This window comes from Vombatus ursinus, unplaced genomic scaffold (genome assembly GCF_900497805.2).
Source record: "Vombatus ursinus unplaced genomic scaffold, bare-nosed wombat genome assembly UNPS02012515.1, whole genome shotgun sequence".
Classification (NCBI taxonomy): Eukaryota; Metazoa; Chordata; class Mammalia; order Diprotodontia; family Vombatidae; genus Vombatus; species Vombatus ursinus.
Genome location: NW_020952293.1, coordinates 2,214,914 through 2,242,038, shown reverse-complemented (window position 1 = coordinate 2,242,038; position 27,125 = coordinate 2,214,914). Strand labels below are relative to the sequence as shown.

The 27,125-nt window shown below is 49.6% G+C and overlaps 1 protein-coding gene across 9 annotated transcripts in view; it reads right to left on the bottom strand.

Annotated features, from left to right (window-relative positions):
- Nucleotides 1-1,079: 1,079 nt before the first annotated feature.
- MTSS2 (MTSS I-BAR domain containing 2) overlaps nucleotides 1,080-27,125 on the bottom strand; it is a 35,996-nt gene continuing 9,950 nt past the window's right edge. Inside the window, exons 2-15 of one of the 9 annotated variants that reach the window (XM_027857882.1) lie at nucleotides 24,075-24,136; nucleotides 23,705-23,778; nucleotides 17,399-17,483; nucleotides 17,080-17,171; nucleotides 16,871-16,945; nucleotides 16,219-16,227; nucleotides 14,293-14,450; nucleotides 13,335-13,442; nucleotides 11,911-12,008; nucleotides 10,110-10,320; nucleotides 7,998-8,072; nucleotides 6,853-7,029; nucleotides 5,436-5,601; nucleotides 1,080-3,154 (exon numbers count right to left, since the gene is read on the bottom strand). In XM_027857882.1, the coding sequence (XP_027713683.1) occupies nucleotides 2,376-3,154; nucleotides 5,436-5,601; nucleotides 6,853-7,029; nucleotides 7,998-8,072; nucleotides 10,110-10,320; nucleotides 11,911-12,008; nucleotides 13,335-13,442; nucleotides 14,293-14,450; nucleotides 16,219-16,227; nucleotides 16,871-16,945; nucleotides 17,080-17,171; nucleotides 17,399-17,483; nucleotides 23,705-23,778; nucleotides 24,075-24,136 (2,169 nt within the window). In that variant the 3' untranslated portion in view covers nucleotides 1,080-2,375. The remainder of the gene's footprint in view (nucleotides 3,155-5,435; nucleotides 5,602-6,852; nucleotides 7,030-7,997; nucleotides 8,073-10,109; nucleotides 10,321-11,910; nucleotides 12,009-13,334; nucleotides 13,443-14,292; nucleotides 14,451-16,218; nucleotides 16,228-16,870; nucleotides 16,946-17,079; nucleotides 17,172-17,398; nucleotides 17,484-23,704; nucleotides 23,779-24,074; nucleotides 24,137-27,125) is intronic. The other 8 variants (XM_027857883.1, XM_027857889.1, XM_027857886.1 and 5 more) reach the window with 8 other exon arrangements.

Here is a 27,125-nt window from a genome sequence, read left to right as displayed (position 1 = left end):
CCTCAGAGCTCATGGGCCTCAGCCTGGTATGGGCTCCCTCTCTGCCCTCATGCTTTCTAGCTCAGAAATGCTTCAGATGGCTCTTGAGACCGGGCTTAAAGGGCACCCCAAAGCCTGAGAAAATGTGCCCCCAACATAGATAATGTCCTTTGAAGTGTCCAATGGAAAAGGGAAGGGAATTCAGGTGAATTTGGTTTTCTTGCCATGAATTGAGACCCCTTTATCTTCTGGCACAAGAAAGATGCCTTTGGGCTCCTAAGGCAAAGGGCAATGGAGAAGTGAGGCTCAGACGTATTCCTAACCAATCGAGATAGAAGGAAAAACCAGCTTTCCCAAGCCCACTGATGCCCTGTCTCTGGGAGCTGGTGGTGATGGTGATGGGTCTGCAGCCTGAGTTCTTTTTGTCCCCTTGGACACTTTCCTCTCGGGTACAGGACCCACTCCTCTCGCCTTAATCTCACATGCTTTTTACCCTGTTTAGACTGTGGAGTGGTGGAACAAAGGGAGGGAGGAGAGGCAGAAGCTTCTGTAGCCACTCTCTCCATGGCCTGAGCCCCTGCCCCTGCCTCTGCCCTAGAGCAGGGCACATATTTTGGCACTGTATGGGGGCAGACAAGGCCACCCCTGTCCTACTACCCTGCTGCTTCCTGGCACAGGCTTGGAAGGCTAGAGTCTGCGGATGGGGTCTTCATGGATGGCATCTCCTCTGGCAACAGAGGGTCAAAGCCAATCTTCAGTAATCACCCCCCCCCCCTTTGTCTCCTGCCTCCCTCACTGCCCTAACCCTGCCATGGGCCACACAGGGGTCTACAGCTTAGACCCCCAGGCCCTTCCGACCATTTGGGCCAAACTCCAGACACTGGAGAGAATAGCAGCCACTCCATGGCTTTCTAACAACAAATACAACTTCCCTTTTCCTGCCAAAGGCCCATACGGCTACAGTTCAGCTGCTTTTGTCACACGCGTGTGCACAGCACACACACACACACACACACACCCCTCTGCAGAGATACAACTTTTACGCCAACACCCACTCACACAACCATATTTTCCATTCACACACGCAATCTTCACCCAGGTATAATCGCCTTCATTTTATTATTAACAAAATAATCCCCACCCCCTCCCTACACACATACCCTCTGTACAGCTCTAGCCCCCGACCCCAAGTCTTGGGTTGGGGTGACAGGATGGCTGAAACTGACCCAAAAGTGCCACCAGAATTACTGTCACAAGGTGCTCAAATTAGACCTGGTTTCCTCAGAGACGTTGCCAACCACCTCCACGGACCGAGTTTCTCCATAGCATTCTGGACATTGCTTTCCTTTTCCCAGTGTTTTCCTCAGCTCCTACATGTCTCCCACCTTCCCCACCAGAAAGAACCAGTTCTGCCTACCAGTACATCGGATGAGTAGTAGGAAGGTGTAGACTAGAAAAGACCCTGCTAAGACCAAGGACTGCTGCTGGTTACTCACACCTCTGACAGACCTGGTCCCAGGGGTTCCTGTTCCTGAGGCCATATTGCTTATCGCTACAGAGGCCAAGGCAATAATCGACTCCAAAGTGAGGCCCTGAAGCCTCCTGGTGGGCCCTAGTCACCTTGCTGCTCCCTCAAATGAAGTAAAAAGTCCTCCGCTGGTGGGCCCCATGACTCTGAGGTGCTACTGGCCCCGTATTCTCCTTTTCCTGCCGTCATGGCTAATTGAGAGAGCAGAGACATTGAGAAGGAAGGAAAGAACAAAGGAGAAGGGTAAGACAAGTTAGGGAGGAACCAAGCAGCGGCTCAGACTAGGTACCAGTGGCCCGGCTGGAGGACGAGATGACGAACGGAACGGAGTCCGAGAAAGACCATGAATCATTTCCTCCTTTTGTAGGAGGCTGTGTGTGTGCATGGGTGTGAGTGTGGGGGGAGCTGTGGAGCTACTGGTCCCGGGCCTGGCTGGGCATCTTCCCTGGCTCACCGCTGGCCAGGGACACCTTTCCCCACCACTCACTCGGGAGGGGCGAGAGGTGCAGAAGGCAAGGGGTGGCGAGGAGACCAGGAGAAAAGTAGGGAACAGATGGGGTGAGACAAAGTATGAAAGAGACTCCAGAAGAGTTCAAGGCTAATGGCTCCACCTTTCCAAGGTTTGTTAAAGCAGTTTTTTTTCTCGTTTAAATTTTTTAATCTAGATTCTGTGTCTCTATCCATAAAGTGGCTTTGCCTTGTATTTTTTTTTTCACTTTTCTTTTTCTCTCCTTTATTGTTTTTCTTTTGTATTTAATGTAGCTCCCGACTGTTTTTCTCTCCTCACTCCTCTCTCTCACGGCCCCTGCTGCTCAGTCCAGACCCTGAGGGCTCCTTTGCTTGGGAGGCCGGGGAGGCAGCAGCAACATCACAAGATGCGGGGGGCAGATCTGTCGTTGGTGACGGTCCTCCGAAGCCGCACCCCACGCCGGATGGCCACCAGCATGTCCTCAGCTGGAGGGTCACTCGAAGCGGCGGGGGGTGGCACAGGCGTCTCTTCCCCTGAGGTGCTGGATAGGGTGGTGGGAAAGGGAAACTGCCCCTCTCCCAGAGCGTGGGCACCTGCCACCAGCTCCCCAATCTTCTCTACCAGGCTGTGGCGATCGGCTGCTAGCTCCTGCTGCTCTTCCTCAGTCTCCTCAGCTGAGAGAGACTGTCCCGCTCCTGGGTAGCTGGCCACCTCCAGCGAGGTGCCACCCCACGCAGTGTTGGGGAGACTCAGCCGTTTCGGGGAGGCCTTCGCAAAATCAGGCGCATGGGGTGAGGAAGCATCATCAGCATAGAAGACGCACTCCTCGCTGCCCACCCGGGTGGGGCCTGTGTAACCAGGTGAATCGGGCACCGTTGGGGTCTTCACTGGGACGATAGGTGGGCGAATGGGGATGGGGCCAGCATTCGAGAGAGTGCGGCGCACCGACGGCTTGGTGGAGGGTGTGCGGCGGATGGTGGCTACGCCCGGCGGGGCCCCTGAAGGCAGGGCCATGCCTGTTGGCAGTCCGGCCGTGGAGGCGGGTCGCTTGGTTTGGATCATCCGGCGGTAATTCTGGGCAATGTTGCTGTTTCGGGGAATGGTGGAAGACTTGTCGAACTCACTCTGCCCCTCGACTTCCACGTCCCCGTTCACAGAGTAGGAGTCATAGTCTGAACCTGGGGCACCCATGAAAGACAGCGTCATGATACATGAGCACACACACCTGAAGGCAGTCGCTGTCCTAGGTGCTGAAGATACACAAAGCCCCTTCCATAAGCTGCTTCATTCTTCATCTCCACCCATCCCAGCACATATTAGGAGAGCTCTTATATTTTTCAGCATTAGATGCCATGTTATGGGTAGGGCCTGCTGCTAGGAATTTTTTCACCTCCTGACCACCTCAGGGCTCTATATACATAGAATCCACCCCCTTATCACTACACTCTTCATAGCCCCCCACCCCCAACCAAAGCTGAGCTCCTTATGCAGGGAACACAGGGAGATGGGAATGGATGGAGCAAGGAGGGCCTTGTGAATCACATCCTACCCATGCCATGATACTGACTTCCTCTCTCCATCTGTTATTTGGGTTTGTACTTCAGAAGGCAACATCTCCAAACATTTCTTACAATAGGGAGTTGTTGATCTGGGGTCCATGAATTTGTTTTAAGAAAATTCCGATAACAGCCTTTCAATATAATAATTTTCCTCTGTAATCCTGTGTGTTTTGTTTTATGCATTTAAAAACATTAGTCTGAGAAGGAGTCCATAGACTTCATCATACTGCCAAAGGGTCTATGGCACCAAAAAAAAAAAAAAAAAGTTCAGAATCCCTGCCTTACATGATTATGGATTTAACACTGGAAGAGATTTTTAGGGATTATTACTTGTCTGGGCCTCTCATTTTACAGATGAAGAAACTGAGACCAAATAACTTGCCTAAAGTCACAGCAGAACCAAGATTTAATCCAGCAATATAGTGGAAAATGTACTAGATTTGTAGTCAAAGCCCTTAGCTACCATTTGCTTCCTCTTTGACCTCAGGGAAGTTATTCCCCTTAGAATTTTTGCACTTCAGTGTTAGACCATAAAGTATATCATAAGGGAGAGCATTGTTGAAGTGTAAAAAAGCTAATTTCGATTATTTTAAATTAAAATTTTCTTGTATAAATAAAACCTATGTAGCCAAGAATAGAAGGAATGCAGAAAATTGGGAAAAAAACTTTCATAGACAATCTCTCAGACTGGATGTGATTGGGTTGGAATATTGCTGTGGTGTAGGAAATGATGAGCTGGTTGATTTAGAAAAACAAGAAAAGACTTGGACTTATGAAGGAAGATGCTATCCACCTTCAGAGAAACATGTGACAAGTAGAAATAAACATAGTATAGTCTTACAAATATGTATATGAGTGCATATGAGTATATATGTGTATGTTTATAGATATCTATGTATATCTATCTATATATCTATATATCCATGCTTAATTGTAGCCTTCTTTAGGGTGGAAGGGGGAAGGAGGGGGGGAAAATAAAGTAAAAAGTGCACAGCAGAGAACAAAAGAAAACCAGCAAGGAAGCAAAGCAAAGCTGGGCAGCTTTGAAAACAATGTGTAGTATTTGTGATACAGGTTTTCTTGAAATGGAAATTTATTGCTTTATATTGAATCCTGTCTTATGGTCTGCTGTGTACATTGCAATTTTTTTTCTTTTCTCATTTTGTATTTAAGCTTCAAATAAAAAAAAATGACCAAAAAAACCCCTTAAAAAAACAAAAGAATGTATGTTCCTTGAAAGCAGGGGCAGTTTTTCCTTTCTTTGTATCCCCAGTGCTTATGGTGTCTGACACCTAGTTGGTGTTTAATAAAGGGTTTTTGACTGACTCAACTTCTTTTTTCTTTTTTTTTTAAAGTTGTTTTTTTTTTAAGGCAATTGGGGTTAAGTGACTTGCCCAGGGTCACACAGCTAGTAAGTGTCAAGTGTTTGGTCTGAGGCAGGATTTGAACTCAAGTCCTCCTGACCTCAGGGCCAATGTTCTATCCACTGTGCCACCTAGCTGCCCCTAATAAAGGGTTTTTGACTGATTCAACTTCTATGGACCTCAGTTTCCTCATCTGTAAAATGAGGGCATTGGACTACATAACCTGTATCACTTCGAAGTCTATGATCCTAAAACCTTCTGCCCTCAAATTTTTTGAGTCCAGCCTCGGGCACTTAGTAGCTGTGCGACCTTAGGCAAGTCACTTAACCCCTCTCAGTCTCAGTTTACCCATCTGTAAAATGGAGAATGATAATAGCACCCACTTCCCGGGGTTGTTGCGAGGATTAAATGTGACAATGTTTATGAAGCACTTAGCAAACTTGAACGAGCTCGATAAATATTGCCTGTCATTAGGTACTACATGCTGTCCTCCACCTGTTCCTCTAAGAGCCCCATCGATGGCGCCAGAGCAGTACCTTGAGAGGGAATGGTGTCCTCGGAGCAGGACGGGGTGGTTGTTTGTGTGCTATAGCCGCTGGAATACTGCAGGGAGTCTCGGCTGCTCTTCTGGTGCTCAAGGCTCAGGCCCCGCGTCAGCACCATGGCCAGGTCACTGGCAGCAGGAGAGACCTCTTCACCATGCTGAAAGAACAGTCAAGATGGAGTGAAGGTGAGCTCGTCAAGACAAATCCAGAAACCAGAAGGTGGGCCAAGCTGCCCCAACCTGTAGATATAATATCCCTGACCTTGGTTGTGTCTGTATCGCACCCCAACCCGGGCCACATCTTTGGCACTCTGGTCACAGAATCTGCATCTATACTTGATGGCACGATCCCTCCTCCTTTCCTCCCTCCAGCCTCACAAACCAAAATATTTCTCCTTAGCTCCAGCTATGTAGAGTTCTTGCTCTGTTCCTCTAAAGGGACTTCTAGTATTTAAAACTTTGGAGGGTACCCATCAATTGGAGAATGGCCGGACAAATTTAGTCAAATGAATAGAATGGAATACTATTATGCTTTAAGAAATGATATAAGGGATGGTTTCAGAGAAACTTGGGAAGACTTGTATGAAATGATGCAGAGTCAAGTGAGAAGAAACAGGAGAACAATTTCTACTTTAATATCAACTCTACAAGGACAGCTAGGTGGTACAGTGGATAGAGCACTAGCCCTGGAATCCAGGAGGACCTGAGTTCAAATCCAGTCTCAAACCAGACACTTGACACTCACTAGCTGCGTGACCCTGGGCACGTCACTTAACCCCAATTGCCTTGCCAAAAAACAAAATAAAACATCAACACTATAAAAATGTACAATTTTGAAAGCCCAAAGAATTCTGATCAGTTTAATGATCAACCATTATTTCGGGGGACCAATGATGAAGCTGTTACCCACTTCCTGACAGAAGGACTAAGGTGGAGACTGAGACACCTATTTTTGGACAAGACCGATGTGGGAATTAGTTTGTCTGACTCTGTTTAATAGTTATGAAGGTGGGTTTTTTGGTGGGGGGAGGGAAGGAGGAGGTAGAAGGGAGGAAAAAATGTTTGATAATTGAAAAAAAGGAATTTTGATCCTGTGCTCTTTCCTCTTCCACTGCTGTGTTCCAAACTGTCCTCTTTCTAAGCTCCCATCTCTGATTTCTTGCTCACACCACCTGGTTACCCTTAGCCAGATGTCTGAACGTTCTTACCGAGGGGCATCTCCCATGCTTCTGACCCTCATATGCCAACCACTTAGCTCAGGGCAAAGGAAAGGAGAGCCAGGGAGAAGCTGTGCATGGGATGACTCCTGGCTCCCAAACCTCTCCAATGTTGGGTCTCAGGGCACCTCCACAGTTCAGAGAGTGCACAGGTTGCTTTTGCCAATGTTGCCCCCTAAGGGGATGGTGTACCTTAGCTGCGATGGTTGCAGGGGACATCCTGGGTCGAGGTGTCTCTTCCCCACCAATGCTGGGATAGCTCCCGCTGCCTGGGCCCCCTTCTGCTTCCCTCAGATGTTCTACTCGGTCCTTCCTCCGCTGCAGAGTGGTTGCCATTGGCTGGTCATATGGGCCAGCCTTGGACCAATCCTGAAGGTGGGGAGAGCAGTTATAGACTGGGTGACAGGAAGGTGGGCAGGCTTGTGCCAGTAGGATCAAGGTTAGAGCAAGAAGATGGCAGGGCATGGGAAAGCTGGCTGTGCCCCCACTTGCCTCAAGAAAGAACCTTCATCTGTGCTGGCCCTGCAAATGGCCTGCTTCCAAAGCACTGGCAATTTCTCCCCCACCCCACCCCTCCAAAAACCCCTTCTCTGTTTTGGGGATGAGGAGGTGCGAGTTGTTTGTGAAAGGGTACAGCTCACATCACCAATCCTCCATCACCAAAAAGGACAGGGCAGTCAACTGGTGAAAGTCCAAGAAGTCCATGTATGGACCACATCCTGATCTCCTCATCCCCCAAGCTGCATCTTGATGCCTAAGCTGGGGTCAGTTGAGATGAGTCAGGTTCGCCTGTCCTGCAGCTGATGGAGAGGATAGAGGATAAAGTGGGATGGGCTGCTGAGGGAGACAGTTCCAGAGGAACTGTGGCCATGGGTTTCATTAGGAGATCAGCACCTCCTTGTCTGTTCTCCCATCATTCTCACCTCCTACTTCAGTTCTCCCAAGGCCCGGCAACAGGGGAGACCTTTCTAGAGTTGGCTACAAAGCAACAAACTGAGACACAGGCAGGAAAGGGTAGGGATGAGAGGTGTGGGACAGGTAGTCCCCAAGCAGCTCAGGGCAGTACCTGAGTACAGGTTAATGGCAGTGAGAGGGGAAGGATGGAGGGAATGGTATGCAGAAACCACCTCCTGGCTGGTGCTGGCTAAGGAGCTCCTCTCCCTGCCCCCTATGCCCCACTGACCCCTGAGGAGGAGGGATGATCTAAGGCCAGGAGGGGAAGAGGACACAGCTTTCACCAAGCATCTGCTCCAGGAGCAGCACTGTGAGGACAGGAATGCTCTCCTCCCCTTCCTTTCCCTTCCCACGCCCTGCCTGTCCTTGGAGGCAACACTGACCGAGGTGGGGGAGCTGCACTCGCTAACTGACTGGCAGGTTTCCGAAGCCTCAGAGGATGCCGAGCTGGAGGACTTCTGCGGTACAGCCAGTGGGAGCAGTCCACCACAGACAGACGTGGAGAGCGAGAGGAGCAGAGCAGAGCGGAGGAGAGAGGAGGACAGCGGAGTGGGGGAGAGAATAAACCTGGTTAGGGCGAGGGCATGCAGCAGCAGAGACACGCACGTGAATACACACACATACACACACACACGTTTGCACATGCACAGATGTGCCTTCCCCAGAGCTCCAGGGCCAAGGCCACAGTCCACAGCAAAAACCTACCTGACACACACTATCCCAAGGAGAAGGGAAAGTCATGTAAATGGACACACACACACACACACACACACACACACACACACACACACACTCACGTGCATGCACATACACATGTGAACAAAACAGCTCAAGCACCCTGTACACGTAGAACATAGCCCAGAAGATACCCGTCCCCAGCTCACTCCTAATGCCACGGATACCCCTCTTTCTAAATTTATATATGGTGCAGACACTCACTGGCCCAGAGCCTCTCCTGTGCACACCCACACAATACATGTATGGGTCCTCTTGTCCTTCTAATTGACTAACCCCTGTGATACTTCATATTGCTCATCATCCCCTAACCTTTTAAAAATGTAACTTTTACTTTACTGATTTTTTTAACTAAAAAGTGTATACCTCCCTTGTACTTACTTCCATAACTGAAAAAAAATAAAACAAAACTCTGGTAACAGAGAGACATAGTCAAGCAAAACAAATTCTAGCACTGGCTATATCTAAAAAAAAGCATGTCTCCTTCTGCATCCTGAGGTCTGGCTCTCTTGGTCAGGAGGTTTGACCCCTGAACTTGAGTGAAATGGACAGGCCGTGCTCTTGTGTGGGAGACCTCGGAGGGATGGGAACCCCTGTCTCTGGAGGGAGGGTAGAAGAAGTCACGCAGCTGTCTTTCTATCTTGACATCTCAAAGCATCCTGGGCAGGTCCACAGGTACAGTGGGCCCTTCTGCTGAAGTGGAGAGGAAAGTCTCCCCAGAGACTTGGGCTTCGGGTCAAGCTTCATTGGTATGTCAGGACTGCGTAGAGTTGAGTGTGTTGTCTTTTGTCCAGCATTCCCCTTCTCCCCCACAAACACACACAGAACTGCTACCTTTGCCCCCCCAACCACTTTAAGTCAAGTTATTGGGACACATTCTGAGGAGGGGACAGTTAGAGTGCCAGCAAAGGATTAATTTGAGCCTAGCCAAGGACTAGAACATGTAAGCAGATGAACGTGCTCTACTCAGAGTCTTCTCTTCTACAGGGAACAGTAGATCCTAGTTCATCCTAGCTTTGGTCTTCCCAGAGACCCTATCAATGGCCTGTGAGTGGAGGAAAAGGTTGCCTCCCCTTGGCCTGCCCCTTCTCCTTAGCAGAGCCTAAACTCATGCCTCCCATTGAAGGGCTAGCTGCGATCACTGCTACCACCTTCTTTGGACATAGAAAGGAGCAACTGGAGAAGGTCCCCTATGACGGCCTTGGTTCCCAGGATTCCAGGAGTCTGGGTCAGCTTAATTTCTACTTCCATTGGTCACCATTTGCCCTCCATCTTCCTAAGTTTTATTTTTGCTTTCTGGAGTCCAGAAATCTCCTTTGACCTGGATTTGTTGTCTTTCTTGACTCTAGTTTTCTCTACCCCAAGGCCAAGAGTGTTCATTTGCCTCCAATTCAAGGTACATCCATCTGCATTGGGTGGCCAATTATCCTATTGGCCACTAGGGGGGAGGGTGTACCCTTCTGGGATGGCATTTCAGGCTAGCTCCTTTTCCCTGGCAGTGATTTTAGGACCATAAATTTAGAAGGAACTTTAGACCAATCTCTTTATTCTACAGATGAGAAAATGAAGGCCTACAGGGGTTTTAAAGGACTTTAAATTTTAGAGGGGTCACAGGTGCCTGAGTCACCCAGTCAGTAAATGGGCAGAGCAGGAATTTTACTGGGATACTGTTCTCCAAATTGTGTTAAGAGAAGAAGAGGTGGGTCTTCTTCTGCCTTTCCCCATCCCTGCCCTGGCCCTCCCAAGCCAATCCTCCTCACCTGGCTGGTGATGTCCGAGGGCATTGGCGATGGAGGTTTGGAGTATGTGGCATCCTGGGAGATGAAGCCAGAGTCATGGGAAGAGACACTGGAGAGGCGGGTACTGGTGTTAACTGGCTGCGCCAGGCTGCGGTAGCGATAGGTGGAACTGGGTGAGTATGTTTGGGACCCGCCAGGCCATGGGGCGCCACCCTTTGTACTGTTACCACTGCTGGGAGGGGGATGGCAGGGGAGAGGGAAGAAAAAAGTGTGGTGGGAAAGGAGTAAAGAGGGGGAGAGTGGCAACAGTGGTCAAAGGGGGAGGACGAGGGGAAATCCAAGGTGGGGAGGAGAGAAGAGGGGCAAAAGAAGGAAAAGACAGTGTAAGACAACAGGTTCCGAGACACAGGCATCGTACGCAGGAGTTGCTGAGCCATGGAACGACGTGTCAAGGACAGGGAGGGGATGGAGGAGAGAATGTGGCAAAGGACTGGGCAGGTCACTCTCAGGGGCTTACTCTACAGGACCTGGGCCAGGAGCAGGTGCTTTGCCCCACTGCTTCTTGGGTCAACAAAGGCCATGCCCAAGTTTGATCAATCTGACCCCTTCTGTTCCCTCTACAATCCCAATGCAATAAAGATTGGGGGGGGGTCACCATGTTAAAGATGTAAAACTCAAGTAGGGACACTAAGTGAGGAGTGGAATCACGCAGAGTTACCCAGATGTGTGTATGGAAACTTGGACTAATGCCCTGATCTTCTGACTCTGAAACTGGTCCTCTGTCCCAGAAGCAGCTAGTGCAGTGGACAAAGCGCTGGCCTCAGAGTCAGGAAGCCCCGAGTTCAAATCCTGCCTTTCACACTTACTAGCTGGGTGACCTTGGACAAGTCATTTCACCTCTGCCTGCCTCAGTTTCCTCATCGGTAAAACAGGGATAAGAATAGTACCTCCCTCCTAGGGTTGTTGTAAGACAGTGCTTTGCAAAACTTTTTGTCCACTATGCCAAAGTGCATGAAAGGAATCATGATGTGGTATTGGTTATAGCTATACGTGTTTCTATGCATGTAATATAACGTACATGGAGTAATAATAACTAGCACTTTCAGAGTGCTTTAAGGTAAACAATGTGTCTTCCTTACAGCAATTCTGGGAGGTAGACATTGCAAGTACTATTACCCCCAATTTACAGATGAGGAAACTGAGGTTTAGCAGTTAAATGACTTGTCCAAGGTCACACAACTAATAAGCATCAGAATTGGAATTCAAAACAAGCTCTCTCCTGATTTCCTCAGAGGTTTTCTGCACTGGATCACATTGCCTTGGAAGCTGTGTGTATGTATGTATGTATGTGTGCGTGTGTGTGTATGTATGTGTATAAATGTATATGTATGTATACATGTATTTATGGTGTTATTCAGACATATTTTTTCTATACATGGAAAAATGAAATTTGATCATGTAAACCAAGGATTCTTAACCTTTTCTGTGTGATGGACCCCCCTTGGCAGTCTGGCGAGCCTTAGGGATCCCCACTTAGAATTATGCAGAAAACAAAATACATGGAATTACAAAGGAAACCAATCGTATTGACATACAGTTATTAAAATATTTTTTTAAAAAAGTTTCCAGACTTCAAAGTAAGAATCCTTGGTATAGACAGATGCCTCGTAGAGCCTCAAAGTAAATTAATTGAACTGATTTAGGGCAAGTTTTGATTGAAAAGCCAAGTGGGGTCAAGCCCCCAGGTCAGAGGCCCCCCATGCCCCCCACGTGTCCCTCCAGGACTCACAGGCCAGAGCTCCCATTGCTTAAGCACACTTACCTACACATGCTGGACTTTCGAGAGCCAGAGCTGCTGGGGGAAGATGGCGGAGTCTGGTATGACCAGCTGTAGTCAGAGCCCTTCAGATCTTTGATCACCTGAATGAGGGGCAGAGACCAGGGTCACCAGAGCCAGGCACCCCTCCCTCACAGCCGGGGAAGCTGCCGTCAGCAATTTAGGGAGACAGAGACCCCTCCTCCCATGCCCTTCTTGGGATCCCTCGGACCCCAAGAAGCCTCTTTTGGGCCACTGTTGGATTCCTCCAGCCCTTAGCTCAGCTCTATTGCCCCTTGTATCTAGTGGGAGGGGGGATGGTCTTTGTGCTCCAGGTTGGGCCCTAGACAGGGAGGAGCAGTTCCCCCTGTGGAATGACTCAGTATCCCCACTTCTCCCTGTTTCCTTGTTCCCACTTTATGAGCAAACCCACGGTGGTTTACCACTGTAATAACAATGAGTCAGAAGGACTGGATCCAGTGACTTCATTCGCATGGAGAATATTCCCTCTACCAGTGCAGGCCAGCACCTTCTCTCCAACTTCTTGGTCTCAGGACCTTTACACTCTTAAAAATTACTGAGGACTCTGAGAGCTTTTGTTTATGTCCCTCACATCTACTGATATTTACTATGTTAGAAATTAAAATATCTTGGTATCACTATAAAAATAATTTTGATTCTGCATACTCCCTGAAAGGGTCACAGGGACCCTTGGGGGGGGTGCCCTAGAACCATTGATCTTAGGGAGTGACTTAGAGCTCTCGTGTCAAGTGACTTGCCCAGGGTCACACAGACAGTATTTGTCAGAGTCGGGATTTGAATCCAGATCTATCTGACTCCAGAGTCAGCTCTTTTTCTATTATATGAAAATATTGAAATAAAAATGCTTTAAGTACTTTATACACATTGGACCCTTACAATTACCTAGAGGAGTAGGTTTGATGAGGTTTATTAAGCTCCGTTTTCCACATGGAAAAACTGAGGTTCAGAGACATGAAATGCTCTATTTGGAGTCATATAGCTAAGTAAATGCCAGAAGTGAGATTTGAACTCAAGTCCCTCCAAATTCTAGGTCCCGTGCTCCATACCACCATGTTGCCTCGAGGCCCCAGAGATTTGTTTTTCCCCTTTCTCTGTCCCCATGGTCATACACACAACCCTTTTCTGAACTCCTGGAGTTTCTGCAGTCTGCATGGCTCATGTGAATGCTTCTGACCATGCTGTACAGAAGCCTTCCTTAATGGATCAGAGCTAAGAGTACCACTCTGGGCAAACTCCGTCTCTTTCTCCTTACCCATACTCTGCCGGGCTTTCTCTGTTCTACCCCAGACATCTTTCCCGGCCTTCCTCCCTCTACCCCCCAGGCACAGATGTGTGCCCAGTGACGTGCAAGCCACCCGCCACAACCTCCCCTCCCAAAGAGCCCTCACCTGCTCACTGGCTGGGGGCAGCTTGTGGGGCTCAGCTGTCAGCACCACCAGGTCATCAATGATGCCTTGCAGGTGAGTGATCTCTCCCAACATGGTGATTTCTCCATTCTGGACAGGGGGGAAGGAAGCCAAAGGGGACGGTGAGCAAACATTATCATACCTGCCCTCGGGGAGGGGGATCTGTCTCCCATCCTCCTCTTCCAGTGTTCCAATACAGAGGGACACAGCACTCCTCTCCTAAGTGCAGTCTGATCCCTTCATGGTGCAGGGTTGAGAGACTGTATTGAGGACTGGCATCCTGTTTCCTCTCCCTCCCTCCTGCCGCCAAAGCTCAGTGGGGTCTTAGCCTGGGGAGTCCATGAACTTGTTTTTGTTAAAAAAAAAAAGTTCCGATACTTGTGTTTCAATATTAATTGGTTTCTTTTGTAATTCTACGTATTTTATTTTACTCATTTAAGAAAGTGATTCTGAGAAGGGGTCCATCAGCTTCCTCAGTCTGTTGTTAAAGGGGTCTATGATACAGAAAAGAACTCCTAACCTACAATCCTGAAATGGCTCCTGAACCACTCAAGAAACATGAGTTCACAACCGGCTTTGTCATAGGTATTACAATCCTTGGAAAATGGTCAGCTAAGTGTGCCCTACACAACAGCTCTCTATTTAATAAGCATTTATCTCGCCCTTCCAATGCTTGGGCTAGGTACCCAGCGAGGTCCTGGGGATACAAAGGGAAGGGATGGCATGGTCCAAGTTACAAGTTTACATCGATTAGAATATTCAGTTCCTCAGATTCCCTGTTTCTATCATCGTGCCAGGAAATGAAATGCCCGATGGTGAGGAAGAGTTCCGCCCCCAGGCTCTAAGGAGAAGGCTCTGGGGATCCAGCTTAGAATACATTCTTTTCACTCCTCCAGTATACTTTCGCTTTCCTGCCCCGCCCTCGGTAGGTAGCGCATACCACCACGGGCTGCAGGAAGGTGATGAAGGTGCAGAATCGCCCCCTCTCCTCAATCAGGGCCCGGCGCACGGCTTGCTTCTCTGTCTCCTCCAAGAGCAGATACATGTCATTTACGTCCTGGAGGGCATTGTCCAGCTGTGGCTGCAGGTCCCCTTTCCCTGTGGAGGACAGGAGGAGATGCCCGGATGGGGAGGCCACCCTTCTCCCCAAGTGGGCCAAGCCTGGCTCCTCTCTGGAAGAAGGCCCCTTTACCTAGCCTTCTCACTCCCCCCAAGTCTGAGGAGGGGTACAGAGAGCACCAGTCCTGACCGGCAAGGCAAAGCTTCTGCCTGCAATGGGGGCTTTCCATAGGTGCAAGGGTTGAGGCTGGAGGGAAAGCATGAGCCCACATGATGGGAGGAGCCCAGGGCCTTGTAGGGTCTTGATCCAGGGCAGAATATGCAGCGACCCATGCAGCAGGGGTGGGCGTGGAGAGCTTGTCCCAGACAGGGAGGGCAGAGAAGGCACACAAATACACACAACTATGGAGGACGCCAAAAGCCAGAGCCAAAGCTGCAGGGCCACCTGGGGCCTCAGGAGTCGGGGAAAGGTCATCTATGGGAGCGCAGGCCAGAGAGGCCCTGCACTGAGGCAGCAACATGGCAGGCGGAGACTGCAGACCCAAGCACACGTGTGGCTCACCCACTTAGCTGAAAATAGAAGCAGTGCATGTTGGGAACTGTTGCTTGGCGGTAAAAAGAAAGGTGGCCAGGTGCAGAGGGACTAGATTTTCAGAGCCCTCCAGCCACCGCTTAGGGCCTCCTCTGATGTGAGTCCCAAGAATAGGAACCGGGCACTCCTTTCACCCTCCATCCCGCCCAGGGCCGGTCTACTGAGAAGACCCTATGAGCAGGAGAGAGGTGGCCACAAGACAGTTTCCCAGAATGCAGCTGGAGTGGGCAGTTGAGGATGGGGCAAGGCAAATGCTGAGCCTGAGGGTGGTCCAAAGCACACAGCTATGAGCTTTGAGGGCTCCAAGAACAGACTGGGAGACGTTTTCCCATTCTGGTTACCTACTATGTTAAAGGCCAGTAGAGATATGACGGCCTTAGGGCTACGCTATGAGGAGGGGGCACCTCCTCACTGCAAGGGACAAAAAACGATCGAAAGGTTTGAATTGCCCTGCTCCCTGAGCTCCTGATGGAGACAGCGGGGAGTGGGGTCCCAGAAGGAGGGGGCTGGCCCACGCCCATCCAAATTGGTCTCAGCATTAGCCCCAGGGCTCACCCCAGATGACTGCCTCCCCCAGGAACAGTGTGGCAAGAGAGGGAAAGAAAGAAAGAAAATGAAGAAATGAAGGAAATAGAGTGTGTATGAAGGACAGAAGATGAGATATAGGGGAAAGGGAGATAGGGTGTTAGCAGGGGGAGGGAGGCATGTAATGAACCCCATGTCATTGGCTGTGGGCCAGCCTGCTATAGTAGGGAGGGGACAGTCATGGCCAAATCAGAGTTGAGTTCAGGCCCCACAATGGCTCCTTTCACCAACTTCCAGAAGGCAGTAGGTTGGGTTGATACCATTCTGCCTCATACCTGGGAAGACGGGATCATGCCTCCCTCCCTCTGGATCCTCCTGGGGAGTCGGGGCAGGGAACAATACCAGCTACTGAAGATCAAACCCATTGGGACATCAGAAAAGGGAGGACTCATGTAACCAGGTGGAAGAGATTGACCAGACGCCTTACTGCCTTCCCACCCCAATCTCTCCAGGATGACCAGGCTTCCTTCACACTGCGGTCTGGAAAGGTTCATTCCAAGCCCCCTTGGAGCGATATGAGACAGAGAAATGCGACACAGACATTAAAGCAGGGTGAGGGGCTGGGAGAGGAGGGCCTGAGGAAGGACCAGGGAGGCCAGCTGGAACAGATGGCGGCAACGTTTGACTTACCAAGTAGCTCTACAGGAAGGATGTGGGAGGGAGGAGAAAGAAGAGAAGAGAGAAAGAGACAGAGAGAAAGAGAGAATGTGTGAAAGACAGCTGATGGACAGAGAGCTATTTCTCTCATTTTGAGGGGAGGTAGGTGGGACCGCTTGACCCTCCCTGGGCTCCCTCTTAACAACTCCCTTTGTGAGGTGGGAGGGGTCTTGAAGATGAGATGGGTAGTTTCTAGAGGGGCTTGTGTGTGTGTGTGTGTGTGTGTGTGTGTGTGTGTGTGTGTGTCTGTACGTTACAGCTCTATCACCCTGAGGCTTCCCTAAAGCCAACCTGAGATCCTTCCCTCAGATGCCAGCCGGGATGAACCCTGGTTAGCTGGTTCTGCAAAACACCAAGGGCCCTCCTCGTTGGCCTCTTTCCTTTTTGGAACAATGAAAAGCATTGGGACATGCCCTGGCAGAAAACCAGATGTGCGGGCTCCCGTGGGGTCTGCCTGCTGTACCAGGCCAACAAACGCTGACGCTACCTCCCCTACTGGGGATGGAGGGAATGCTGCCCACCCGCAGGCTCTCGGCTACACAGATCGGCAGACCGATATACCATCCGCCACCTCCCTCCCAGTGTCTGTAACTAGAACCCTTTTCCTCGGGTCGGGGGGCCCTACCTTTTCGCGCTTTCTTCTGTAGCTTTAGTGTGTCTGATGATTTCTTCTTGATCTCATGGCGAGCCCGTTTGTACTCTGAATGAGAAGAGAGGAACAAAAACAAGACCCACGCCATGGGGGCCACTGAGATGTGACCCCATGACCCAACCCTCCTGGCACCGCTCCCCTGACACCGCTCCTCCCCTCTTCTTCCCTCCCTTCCTGAGCACCTTTTGCATGGTCCTTGTCTAGCTGGTTGGCGGTTTTTTTCCAGTCCTCAATCCTCTCTTGCAGGGGGTTGATGAGGCTTTCCAACAGGGCGCTGTAAGGACCGGAGGAAGATTAGAAATGCAAATTTCCCATTGGCTATGACTTGGTGGCATGTTCCCCTTGGGGGCAAGGAAGGGGTTTTAGGTATGAACAAGGTTAGTTGTGAGGGAGATGTCGGGTCCCTGACCCACAAAATTTGGAAGAATCAGGGGTGAGGCGGCCTCCCTGGGCTTAGTGTGGGTCCCAGCCCTGGCCTCAGCCCTTGCCAACCCTACTCACTTGGTAAACTGACGAAGCTTGGTCTCAATGCTTCGGTGACGCATGCACATCCGGGTGAGGGCTGAGCCAATGTCTCTTGTGGCCCCTGGAAAAACAAGAGCCCCTTCCATGCTGAGAGGCTGTCATGGGACAGATCTGGCTCTCCAAGGATGCTCAAGGAGGGTGGGGTTGGGGGAGGGCCTGGGTTGCAGCTGCCACTCACTGCCCGGGACACCGAGTCTCTGGCAAGTCCTACTGCTGGCCACCAGAGGGCAATGTGTGCCCACAGAAATGTCCAGCACCAGGGACCAGCCGGCACCCTCCCGCTTCAACTTGGCCACCTCCCTGGATTTCTTCCCAGTCTGCTCCCATGAGGCTGCCATGTTGTCCTCAAGCCTCTGCAGGCCACCTGGCCCAGCCCAGGCCTAGCTGGGGAAGAGAAGCAGTGGGTAGGGAGGAGAAGAGGGAAGGCTTGAGTCTCATACATAGTACTCGAGGGTTTCCATAGACACACAGAATGTAAAAGCTGGTAAGAAATCTCAGAGGAAGGAGTTAGATAGTCCTACCCCATTTTTTTTATAAAGGAAGAAACTGAGACCCAGAGAGGATCATTTGTCCAAGGTTATAAAATAAGCCAGTTTGGAAACTGAACTCCTCTCTTGACTCCCCCAGGGCTCCTTCCACCTCACCAGTTCCAGTCCCACAAAGTCCTGAGGCTGGAATCATCTCCAGGGTCACCTCTTATCCCCGCGGTTGTGAGACGGGTGATCCTCTTCCTGGAGCCATGCTCCCATTCACCTCTATTACTTTGATCATTACCATTGTCAGTGTTGAGAATGCCCTCCCTTCCTAAGCCAATCAAATCACATCCACCCAAGGCCCAGTTTAAGTTTTATCACTGGAGCTCTCATCGTCTTTATCATAGGATCAGGGGGTTTAAAGCCAGTAGGGACCCTAGAGGTGATGTAGTCCAACCTCCCCATTTTTATAGAGGAGGAAACTGAGGCACAGAGAGGGAGAGTAGCTTTCTGAGGTCACAAAGCTACTAAGTTTTATCTAGATGCTCATGTCCTCTATTTTGAATTCAGTACATCTCCACCTTTTATCACATATGCCTTCAGTCTTTTGAGAAACACATACCCCGTCTCCCTGATGGACTTCTAAGCTCTGGGAGGGCAGGGACAATGTATTAATACTCCTCTGTATGCTGACCCCTGCCCTCAACATTAAACATGGTGCCTTGCATATTGCAAGCACTCTCCTAGCAAGATAGTGTAGGAAGATCTCAATTTGAATCCTGCCTTTTATGCTTACTAGCTGTGTGACCCTGGGCAAGTCAGTTATTCTCTCTCAGCTTCAGTTTTCTCCTCTGTAAAATGGGGATAATAAAAGTATTTCTCCCCCCCCCCCCAATCCTCTACCAGAGTTGGATCAAATGAGGTAATGTATGTAAAGGGCTTTGTAAATCTTAAAGCACTAAATTCCAGGTGTCATTAACAGTAAACTCCAAGAGAGAACGGACTAAAGCTTTTTTATACTTTATGTCTCTCTCAGCTATGGGCCCATGGCTCTGCACACAGAAGATGCTTAATAAATATTTGCTGAACTCAGTGGAATTGAATAAATACCAGATGCCTAAATGAAAATGGATATTGGCCCCACAGGTCTGGGGTCTGGGATGCCAGCTGCCCTCAAGGGTTTGACTAGGGGCACATTCCTAACATGTCTGGAAGCTCCAAGCTTCAAGGAAGGATGGGCAGAGGTCCAAGTGGCAGGGCCCACTCTGAGCTACAGGACTTGGACAGCTGGCATTCCCCTTTACCACTCCCTACCTCCACCCAGAGCACAGTGACCAGGACCCACACTGCCACATGCCAGGGGCTACCTCCCTCCCTTTAGGGAAGTTGGTGGTCCATCTTGGGAAATGTTGACCTATCTTTGACATCTCCATAGGCTCTTATACTATAGACTTGCCAAGGATAAGAGTGGCAATTCTAGATGGCACCCCTCAATGCTCCCAGCTGTTTCTGAGCCTCGTGTCAAGGAACCATCCCCAGAATTTCCCCAATCATAGGGCTGATAGGCATTTGGGCAGAACCCCCAATGGTACCCCAGGGGAATACCACTAGAGAACAGAGAGAAGGGTTGAGTTATTTTTTAACTGGAAACTTAGAGGGTGCTCATCTCTCTTTTTTTAATTTTTAATTTTTTAATTTTTAGGCAATTGGGGTTAAGTGACTTGCCCAGCGTCACACAGCTAGTACGTGTCAAGTGTTTGGTCTGAGGCCAGATTTGAACTCAGGTCCTCCTGACTTCAGGGCCAGTGCTCTATCCACTGCGCCACCTAGCTGCCCCCGAGGGTGCTCATCTCTTGAGAACTATAATGGGATAGTATTGTGCCATAAGAAATGATGAAGGGAATGGTTTCAGAGAAACCTGGGAAGATTTTTTATGAACTGATGCAGAATGAAGGGAGAACTAGGTGAACAATTTATGTCATAACAACAACACTGTGAAGACAAACAACCCTGAAAGACCTGAGAACTCTGGTCGATGAATGACCGACCGTCCCAGAGGACCAGTGTTGCAGTCTGCTACCCCACCTCCTGACAGAGAAAGGAAGGACTCAGTATGTAGGATGAGATACACAATGCAGAAACTTGCTTTGCTTGACTATGTATATTTATTACGGGTGTTTTCTTTTTCTCATTCAGTGAAGGAGATGGTAGCAAGAGGGAAAGAAAATAAATGAGGCAGTTAGGTGGTACTGTGGATTGAGTTCTGGATCCTGACCTGGAGTCAGGAAGACTTGAGTTCAAATCCAGCCTCACATCCTTAATATCTGGGTAAGTCACTTAACCTCTCTCAGCCTCAGTTCTCTCATCTGTAAAATGGGGATGATGATAATAGGATCTACCTCCCAGGGTTGCTTTGAAGATCAAACAGGATGTAAAGTGCATTGCAAACTTTTAAGTTTTTTATAAATACTATTATTAGGCTAATTAAAATTTAAAATTAAAAAGAAAGAGCACAGTTGAGCCCTCACACTATGGGAGGAGCGAAAAGGGGCCAGAGGCAGAATCTGGAATAATCCAAGATGGAGCCATACCAATGTACTGCCTGTTCCCAGGTCTTGGATATAGACACACATTTCCCACTAGTCTACTCTCCATGTTACAAGCCCCTCTGAACAACCCAGAGCTGGGTGCTTGTGAGCCCAGAGATCTTGCCCTAGTTCTGGTGCCCAGGCCTCCACTTTCTGCATGGCGCTCAGGCTGAAGAACACAAGACATGATAGTCGTGTTTACGTATTTGAAGGGCCATCCTGGGGACGAGGGGGTAGGTTTGTGCTGCTTGGTCTAGAGGGCAGAACCAGGAGCAATGGAAGAAGGTTGCCAAGAAGCCAATTTTGTCCTGATGTCAGGAAAAAAATCTCCTAACTCTCAGAGCTGTCCCAAGGCAGGGTGGGGGGTGGGCTACCCCAGAGGTGGTGGCCTACTCCTCCTTGGAGGTCTTTGGGCAGAGGCTGGATGGGTATTTGTCGGATATTTTTACTGGGGATTCTGAGGTCATAGAGCTAGCTTAGAGGTCACTAGGTCCAACCTCCTTATTTTGCACATGAGGAAACGGAGGCCCAGAAATGTTAAGTGGCTTGCCCAGAGTCACACAGGTGACTCTGAACCCAGGTGTTCTTGATTCCAAATCCAACACTCCATCCGACTCTGAAACTGACTCTCCTCAGCTGGGCCCAAGATCCTTCTGTCCACTGCCACTTGGGAGTGGGAGAGATGCTGGGCTTGTGTGCCTGTGGGCAGAATTGTTCCTTCCTATCCCTCCTCAAACCTCTCTCCTGGTCATCAGCCTCCATTAGAGATTCCAAAAGAGGCAAAGGTGTCTGGACCACAGGGGTCAGAAATGGCACGTGCCTATCCCTTCTCTTTGCTATGCCAATCTAAGTGGGTGCCAGGGGGTCACCATGGTGACATAGGGAGTAACTTGCCCAAGTCAGTTTTGTTTTGGGTCCTCTACTGGGGGGTGATGGGAGCTCTTATTCAAGGGGGCACCAATCTTTACTCCCTGTGCCCTGCAGGGCCCATGTTGGTCAGATCAGGTCCCTGCCCCAAAGATGAAGAGTTCTCCTGCATAGAGGGTGATGTCATTGGGACTTCAAGGGTCCCTTTCTGTCTCTTCTCACAATGGGTTGAACCTAATGCCTGACTCAAGTATTTTTGCCTTTGGGAACCACTTAATAAATGTTGTTGACTGTTGACTGGTATCCTCCCTGAGTGTCCAGGCCCTTGACCACAGCTAGCTGTCTTCCCTGGGCTCCTGGAGGTCCCCACCCACTTCCACCAACACTGCCTCCACCTCCCTGACTCAGGGAGGTGATGTCTTGCTTCATTGCCCACCAGCCAGACTACAGAACTCTGCCCAGTCCGACAGAGTGGGCTCTGTGTCTCAGGCCCAGGGGCATAATGAGCTTACTGTCCCAAAGTCAGGGTACAGAAGGGAAGAGTGGGCAAACAAAGGTGGGGTGGGAACACCGTGTCCAGCTGGCTATCCCTGCTGGCTCCCACCCTGTTCAAAGCCAAGGCTCGGCCGTCCCTCATCCCTGGAGTGTTATCCCACCAGCTCCTTTGGGGACAGCCATGTGCCAACCCTGTAAGCCTTCTCTTTTCAGGGGAAGCAGTGTTTACTCTCCCTCGGTCTCTTACAATTCACTGCCCTTTATGTACCCTACATTCCAGCCAAACTGTTCCTTGCATAAGACTTCATTTCCCAACTCCATCCTCTTACATAGGCTGTGCCCCATGCCTAGAATGCCTTCCCTCCTCACCACTACTTCTTGGAAGCCCTGGCTTTCTTCAATACTCAGCTCAAATGCTACCTTCTACATTCCCCTCAATTGGTATGGCCATCCTTCCTGATGTTAACGTTGTATATGTTTTGTATTTAGTCACATGAATGCACATCACCTCCTCTCTGTAGAATGTAAGTGTCTTGATGTCCAGGTCTGTTTCATTTTTGGTTTTATATCCCCAGTGCCTGGCACATAGTAGGTGCCTAATAAATGCTTGCTGAATGAATGAATGAATAGATTTAACGTGGCAGTGCTAAGCCCATCATCGTCAAGTCTACTGAGATACAGAGGAAAAGGGCCAGTCCAACATCCATCTTATCCAATCTTCAATGCCACCTCCGCCATGAAACCTTCTAGGACCACCTTAATCTGAAGTGATTGTTCATTGGACATTGAACACTTACTGCCTTAAGTTATTAGTATAATTCACTGTCACCCCAGAGAAGGAGCTCCTTATGGTGGGGGCCCATGTCTTAAATTTCTTTGTACAGGGAACCTAGGAAGCTGAGAAATAAAATGTTTATTAACTTATTTAATATTTAATTAATTAAAATTAGTTAATTTATTAACTGATAAGTATTTATTTGATATAATATTAAATTAAAATTAATTAATTTATTAACTGATAAGTATTAATTGATTAACTAGTCAGTTGATGAACTGGGAGTTCCTTCTCAATTCATAGGATCATAGGTTTAGAATGGGAGGAGACCTTTGAGTTCACCTAGCCTAGCCCGCTTATTCTACAGATGAGGAAATTGAGGCCCACAGAGGTCAACTGACTTGCCCAAGGTCAGGAAGTCTTGGGAGAAGCAGGTTTTGAACCCAGGCTTTCTGAATCCAAATCTAGTGCTCCTTCCCCTGCACCAGGCTGTTTTCTATTTGCAATTACTGGTCACATCTGTCTGCAGCTATCCTCAGAACCTCAGAAGCCTCTCCAGTCCTTGCTGATAGCACCTAAGGCAACTGAGGGATGGAACTCTCCGGACCACAAGCCCCCTTTCACCTCGAGTCTTTTTGTGAGGACAAGGGGCAAACAGCTCCAGCAGGTGTCCCTCCCGTTTGATGGAATCAGATGAAATGCCCGGTCTCCCCCACCTCAGACCTGGCCCTGGAGTTGTCCATGGTGCTGCTTGCTCATTAGACAGGGTAGACCAATACCAGAACTGCACCGGGCCTCTACAGAGCCCTCTTCAGACACAATCTCACTTGCCCTTGGTATATACCCTTAGGGGTGAAGAACAGTAATTATCCTCCTCTCATAGAATGGTGGGGAAATGAGGCCCAGAAAGGTTAAGCAACTTGCCCAACAATGCAGAGCAAATCGGAGAACCCGACTCTGGGTCTTACGCCCCTTCCACTGGTTATGATATTGCATGCCCCTGTTGCTTTCTGCATCCCTTGTCCCTGTTCTATTCCTGACTCCCACTTCCCTGCCCTCCTTCTCCCCATTTCCAGCCTCCTACCTCGGGTGTTGGTGGCCATATCAGCCACTTTCTGGAAGGCATCCAGGAAAGCAACTGCAGCCAGGACCGTGGTCCTGAGGGAGACAGGAGGATGGCAGGGTCATTGGAAGAGCTGATTCTCTTGCAGCCCAACCCTGATCAAAATCAGGAGTCTGAGCTCCGGACCCCTCACAAGGGGATAAGACTCAGCCAAACAGCTGGGAGGAAGCCCGAGGCTGCCTCTGTTCTCCTGGGCCATGCCAGCTGGGCATCAGGAGAGGGCAACACGATGAGCCTGGGCTGCCCATTGGGGGGTCTTGCAGATGGCCTCTTTGGGGTGCCCAGCCCCGCCCCATCCCAATGCCACTGAGGAGCTGCAGTACTGCCTCACCTGAGCTGAGAGTGTAGCTTAGTGGCCTTTGAATTGAAGTCTTCCCAGATGGGATAGGAGCTCTGGAGGGAGAAAGAGAAGAGAGAGGAAGGCAGGTCACATAAACAATAGTGAATGACAATTGCTCTCTAAGATTCAGCCCAGCCTCTCTGTTATCATTTGCTACATGCCAAGGAATGGAAAATGAAGTAGACTGGCCCATTCCCATATTCCAACGATCCGAGGACTGTAATTCTGCGGACAGGGGTACTCCTCCTGAGGCAGATTGACCCTCTTTATAACTTAGTAAATGGTCTTCAAGAGTTGCTGTGGCCAAAAATGGATGGCCGATGCCAACCTGGTAATGATCCTCTCTCAATGGGCAAGGCTGGTCACTGGACAACAGATATGTATGTAGTCCTTCTCTGGGGCCTACTTCAATGAATCAGCAGTTATCATGTGCCTGTTCTATGCTGAGCACCGGGGATGCAAAGATAAAAATAGAACTGGCTCCTGCCCTCAGGATGCTTATGTTCTACTCAAACCTTTACAGCTTGGTAAGAGCTCTCAGAGCTTGACATCTTTGATGTAACCTCTGAGGTCATGCAAGTCATGAGGGGGGATCAGAGGAGGGCTTTCACGGATGGAACATTTCTCATATTGCGGCAAAAATGGAAGTGGAAACTTTGTCCTGCACCCTCTGGAAGAGCAGAGCTTGGGAGACCCCACTGGGTCTGCAGAAGGCTAACAAGTCATGCTCCCTTTCTGGGTCCCTGGCAAAGGCATATGGCCCACCTCTTCCCTTAGTGACCCATGAATCACAAGAGACCCGGAATTCTCATGGCTTTCTCCATTACCACAGCTGCTGGGGCTGGTGAAAAGATGGCTGGGGAAGGTGAATGAAAGGGTGTGCTGGGTTAGCCAGAGGAGCCGGACGCTGGGGAGCAGCACTTGCCTGTGTAGGTATGACAGCTGCCTTGGGACTATATTCTTGTTGACCTTGTATTGGCAGACAAAGGCAGGGGTGGGATGGGGGAAGAAGGGTTCTAAAATTGTTAGGATCATAGATTTCGAGCTGGAAGGAATCTTAGAGGTCATCTTCGTCCAATGCCCTCATTTTACAGATGAGGAAACTGAGGCTCAGAGAAATGATTATATAACATTACAGGTCAAAACCAGGTCTTCTCACTCTTTCCACTGTGCCCTTCAGGGCAGGATGTTGGCAAAGCAGACAAAAGGGACCTAGAAGACCAATCTCCCAGATCTTATCTACTGTCCCTGCATTGGGTACTGCCTTAGGGGAGAGAGTCCTAGCCACGGGCCTGGGAGGACTCAAGCCAAGGTTCACCAGGGTGATTATTTCATCCCCATTCCTCCAGCTCTGCCCTCGGGGGAGATGGAGAGTGATGAGTGGACAACCCTGTCCAAAGGACAAGCCAACCCAGACTTTCCACTGTTACTGTTCTCCACTCCCTAACCTCAAAGGAATGGGCAGGCTAGGGACTGAGAAGGGGAGAGGACACCTCAGACCCCAGAATTCATTCAGAGTAATTCACTTCCTTAACATTTTTAAAAAAATGTTTATTAATTTTTTTTGTTTTTATATAACTTACATTTTCTAAAGAATTCCTCCTCATTTCCCTCTTAGACAGCTATCCTTTACAACAAAGAATTAAAAGGGAGGGGAAGTGTTCAGCAAAACTAAGATATTGAAGAAATCTGACATTGTATTTAGCATCCCATACCCACTGATCCCCACCCCTTCAAAGAATCAAGGGACACCTTCCAAGAAGCCTTAAGCTACACATAGTCTATGTGGCCTGTTTGACTTACAATGGGTTCCAGAAATCCAAGCTGACCCAAAAGAAGAACATGAAATCTCTCTACGATGTCCCTTGGGGTCATTTCAGAGAGCTCCATGTCCACCCCTGATGCCTATCAACTCCCAAGGAGTGGGGGGAAATACATACATACACACACAGACATATGTAGAGAGAGAATCTGTATGTGTATATGTATGTATGTATGTATGGACAAACAAGGACACCAAGGTACAGAAAGGGACTTTATTAGCTCTGGGTCACACAGCAATTGCCCCTAGATGGGAGTGGTAGAGCCCATGTCCCCATATTCTTGTTTGTTTTTTTTTGTTTTTGGCTAGGCAGTGGGGTTAAGTGACTTGCCCAGGGTCACACAGCTAGTAAGTGTTATGTGTCTGAGGCTGGATTTGAACTCAGGTCCTCCTGACTCCACTGCACCACCTAGCTGCCCCTTCATGTGCCCACTTTCTAAGGATGTTCTCTGCTTTACCCCTCAACCATGAGCTAGCCCCTCTCCCACAGCTGGTTAAGGGGGATGACCACCTTCGAGCCTCAAGGATTCCCATGAAGGATGCTTGGTATCGCTCTGAGATTCTCCCCTTCCCTGGCCCTGCTCTGCCCCCTCTACTTGCCACCTTAAGACAGGGTCTGTGGCTGGTGACTCTGACATGGACGGACCAGGCCATCCCCGTCCTGGGGAAGGATTGGCATGGTCATGGTGGCTGTGCTGGGCCCTGCTGGCTTTAGGGGGACAGCCAGCCACCCAGGCCCTGAATGAGGCACTTGTACTGGGGACAGAAGTACCTTTCTCTTCCCTGTGGTGGGGAGGAAGGAGGGGGGAAACAGTATGGCCTTTATCCTGGCCTGGCCTGAACAGGAGGAAGGAGTTTCCCGTCTGGGTCCAGTGAGGGGAGGCGACACTTCCCCCCAAGGCCCAAATTGGAGCTGTTGTGTTTAGCTTTGGGCAAAACAAGTTGGTTGGTTTTCTTAGGAGGCTTTTCTGGCCCACACCTCCCACCCCCACCCCTGCCTGGGCTGCTCAAAGGCGTCTTTATGACAGCCTTTTACAGGCTGACCCCTCGCTTGACCCATACTGCCCTCAGATGAGGAAGGCTGGAGTGGAGGGAACAAACATGGCTGGATCAGGCCCTGTGTCAAGCCCCACCTCAACATTCATCCCTCCAGAAACGGCCACACTGGATCTGAGCTGAGGAGTGTGGGCTGGCCCACCCCAGCCCTGCCCCAGATAGGC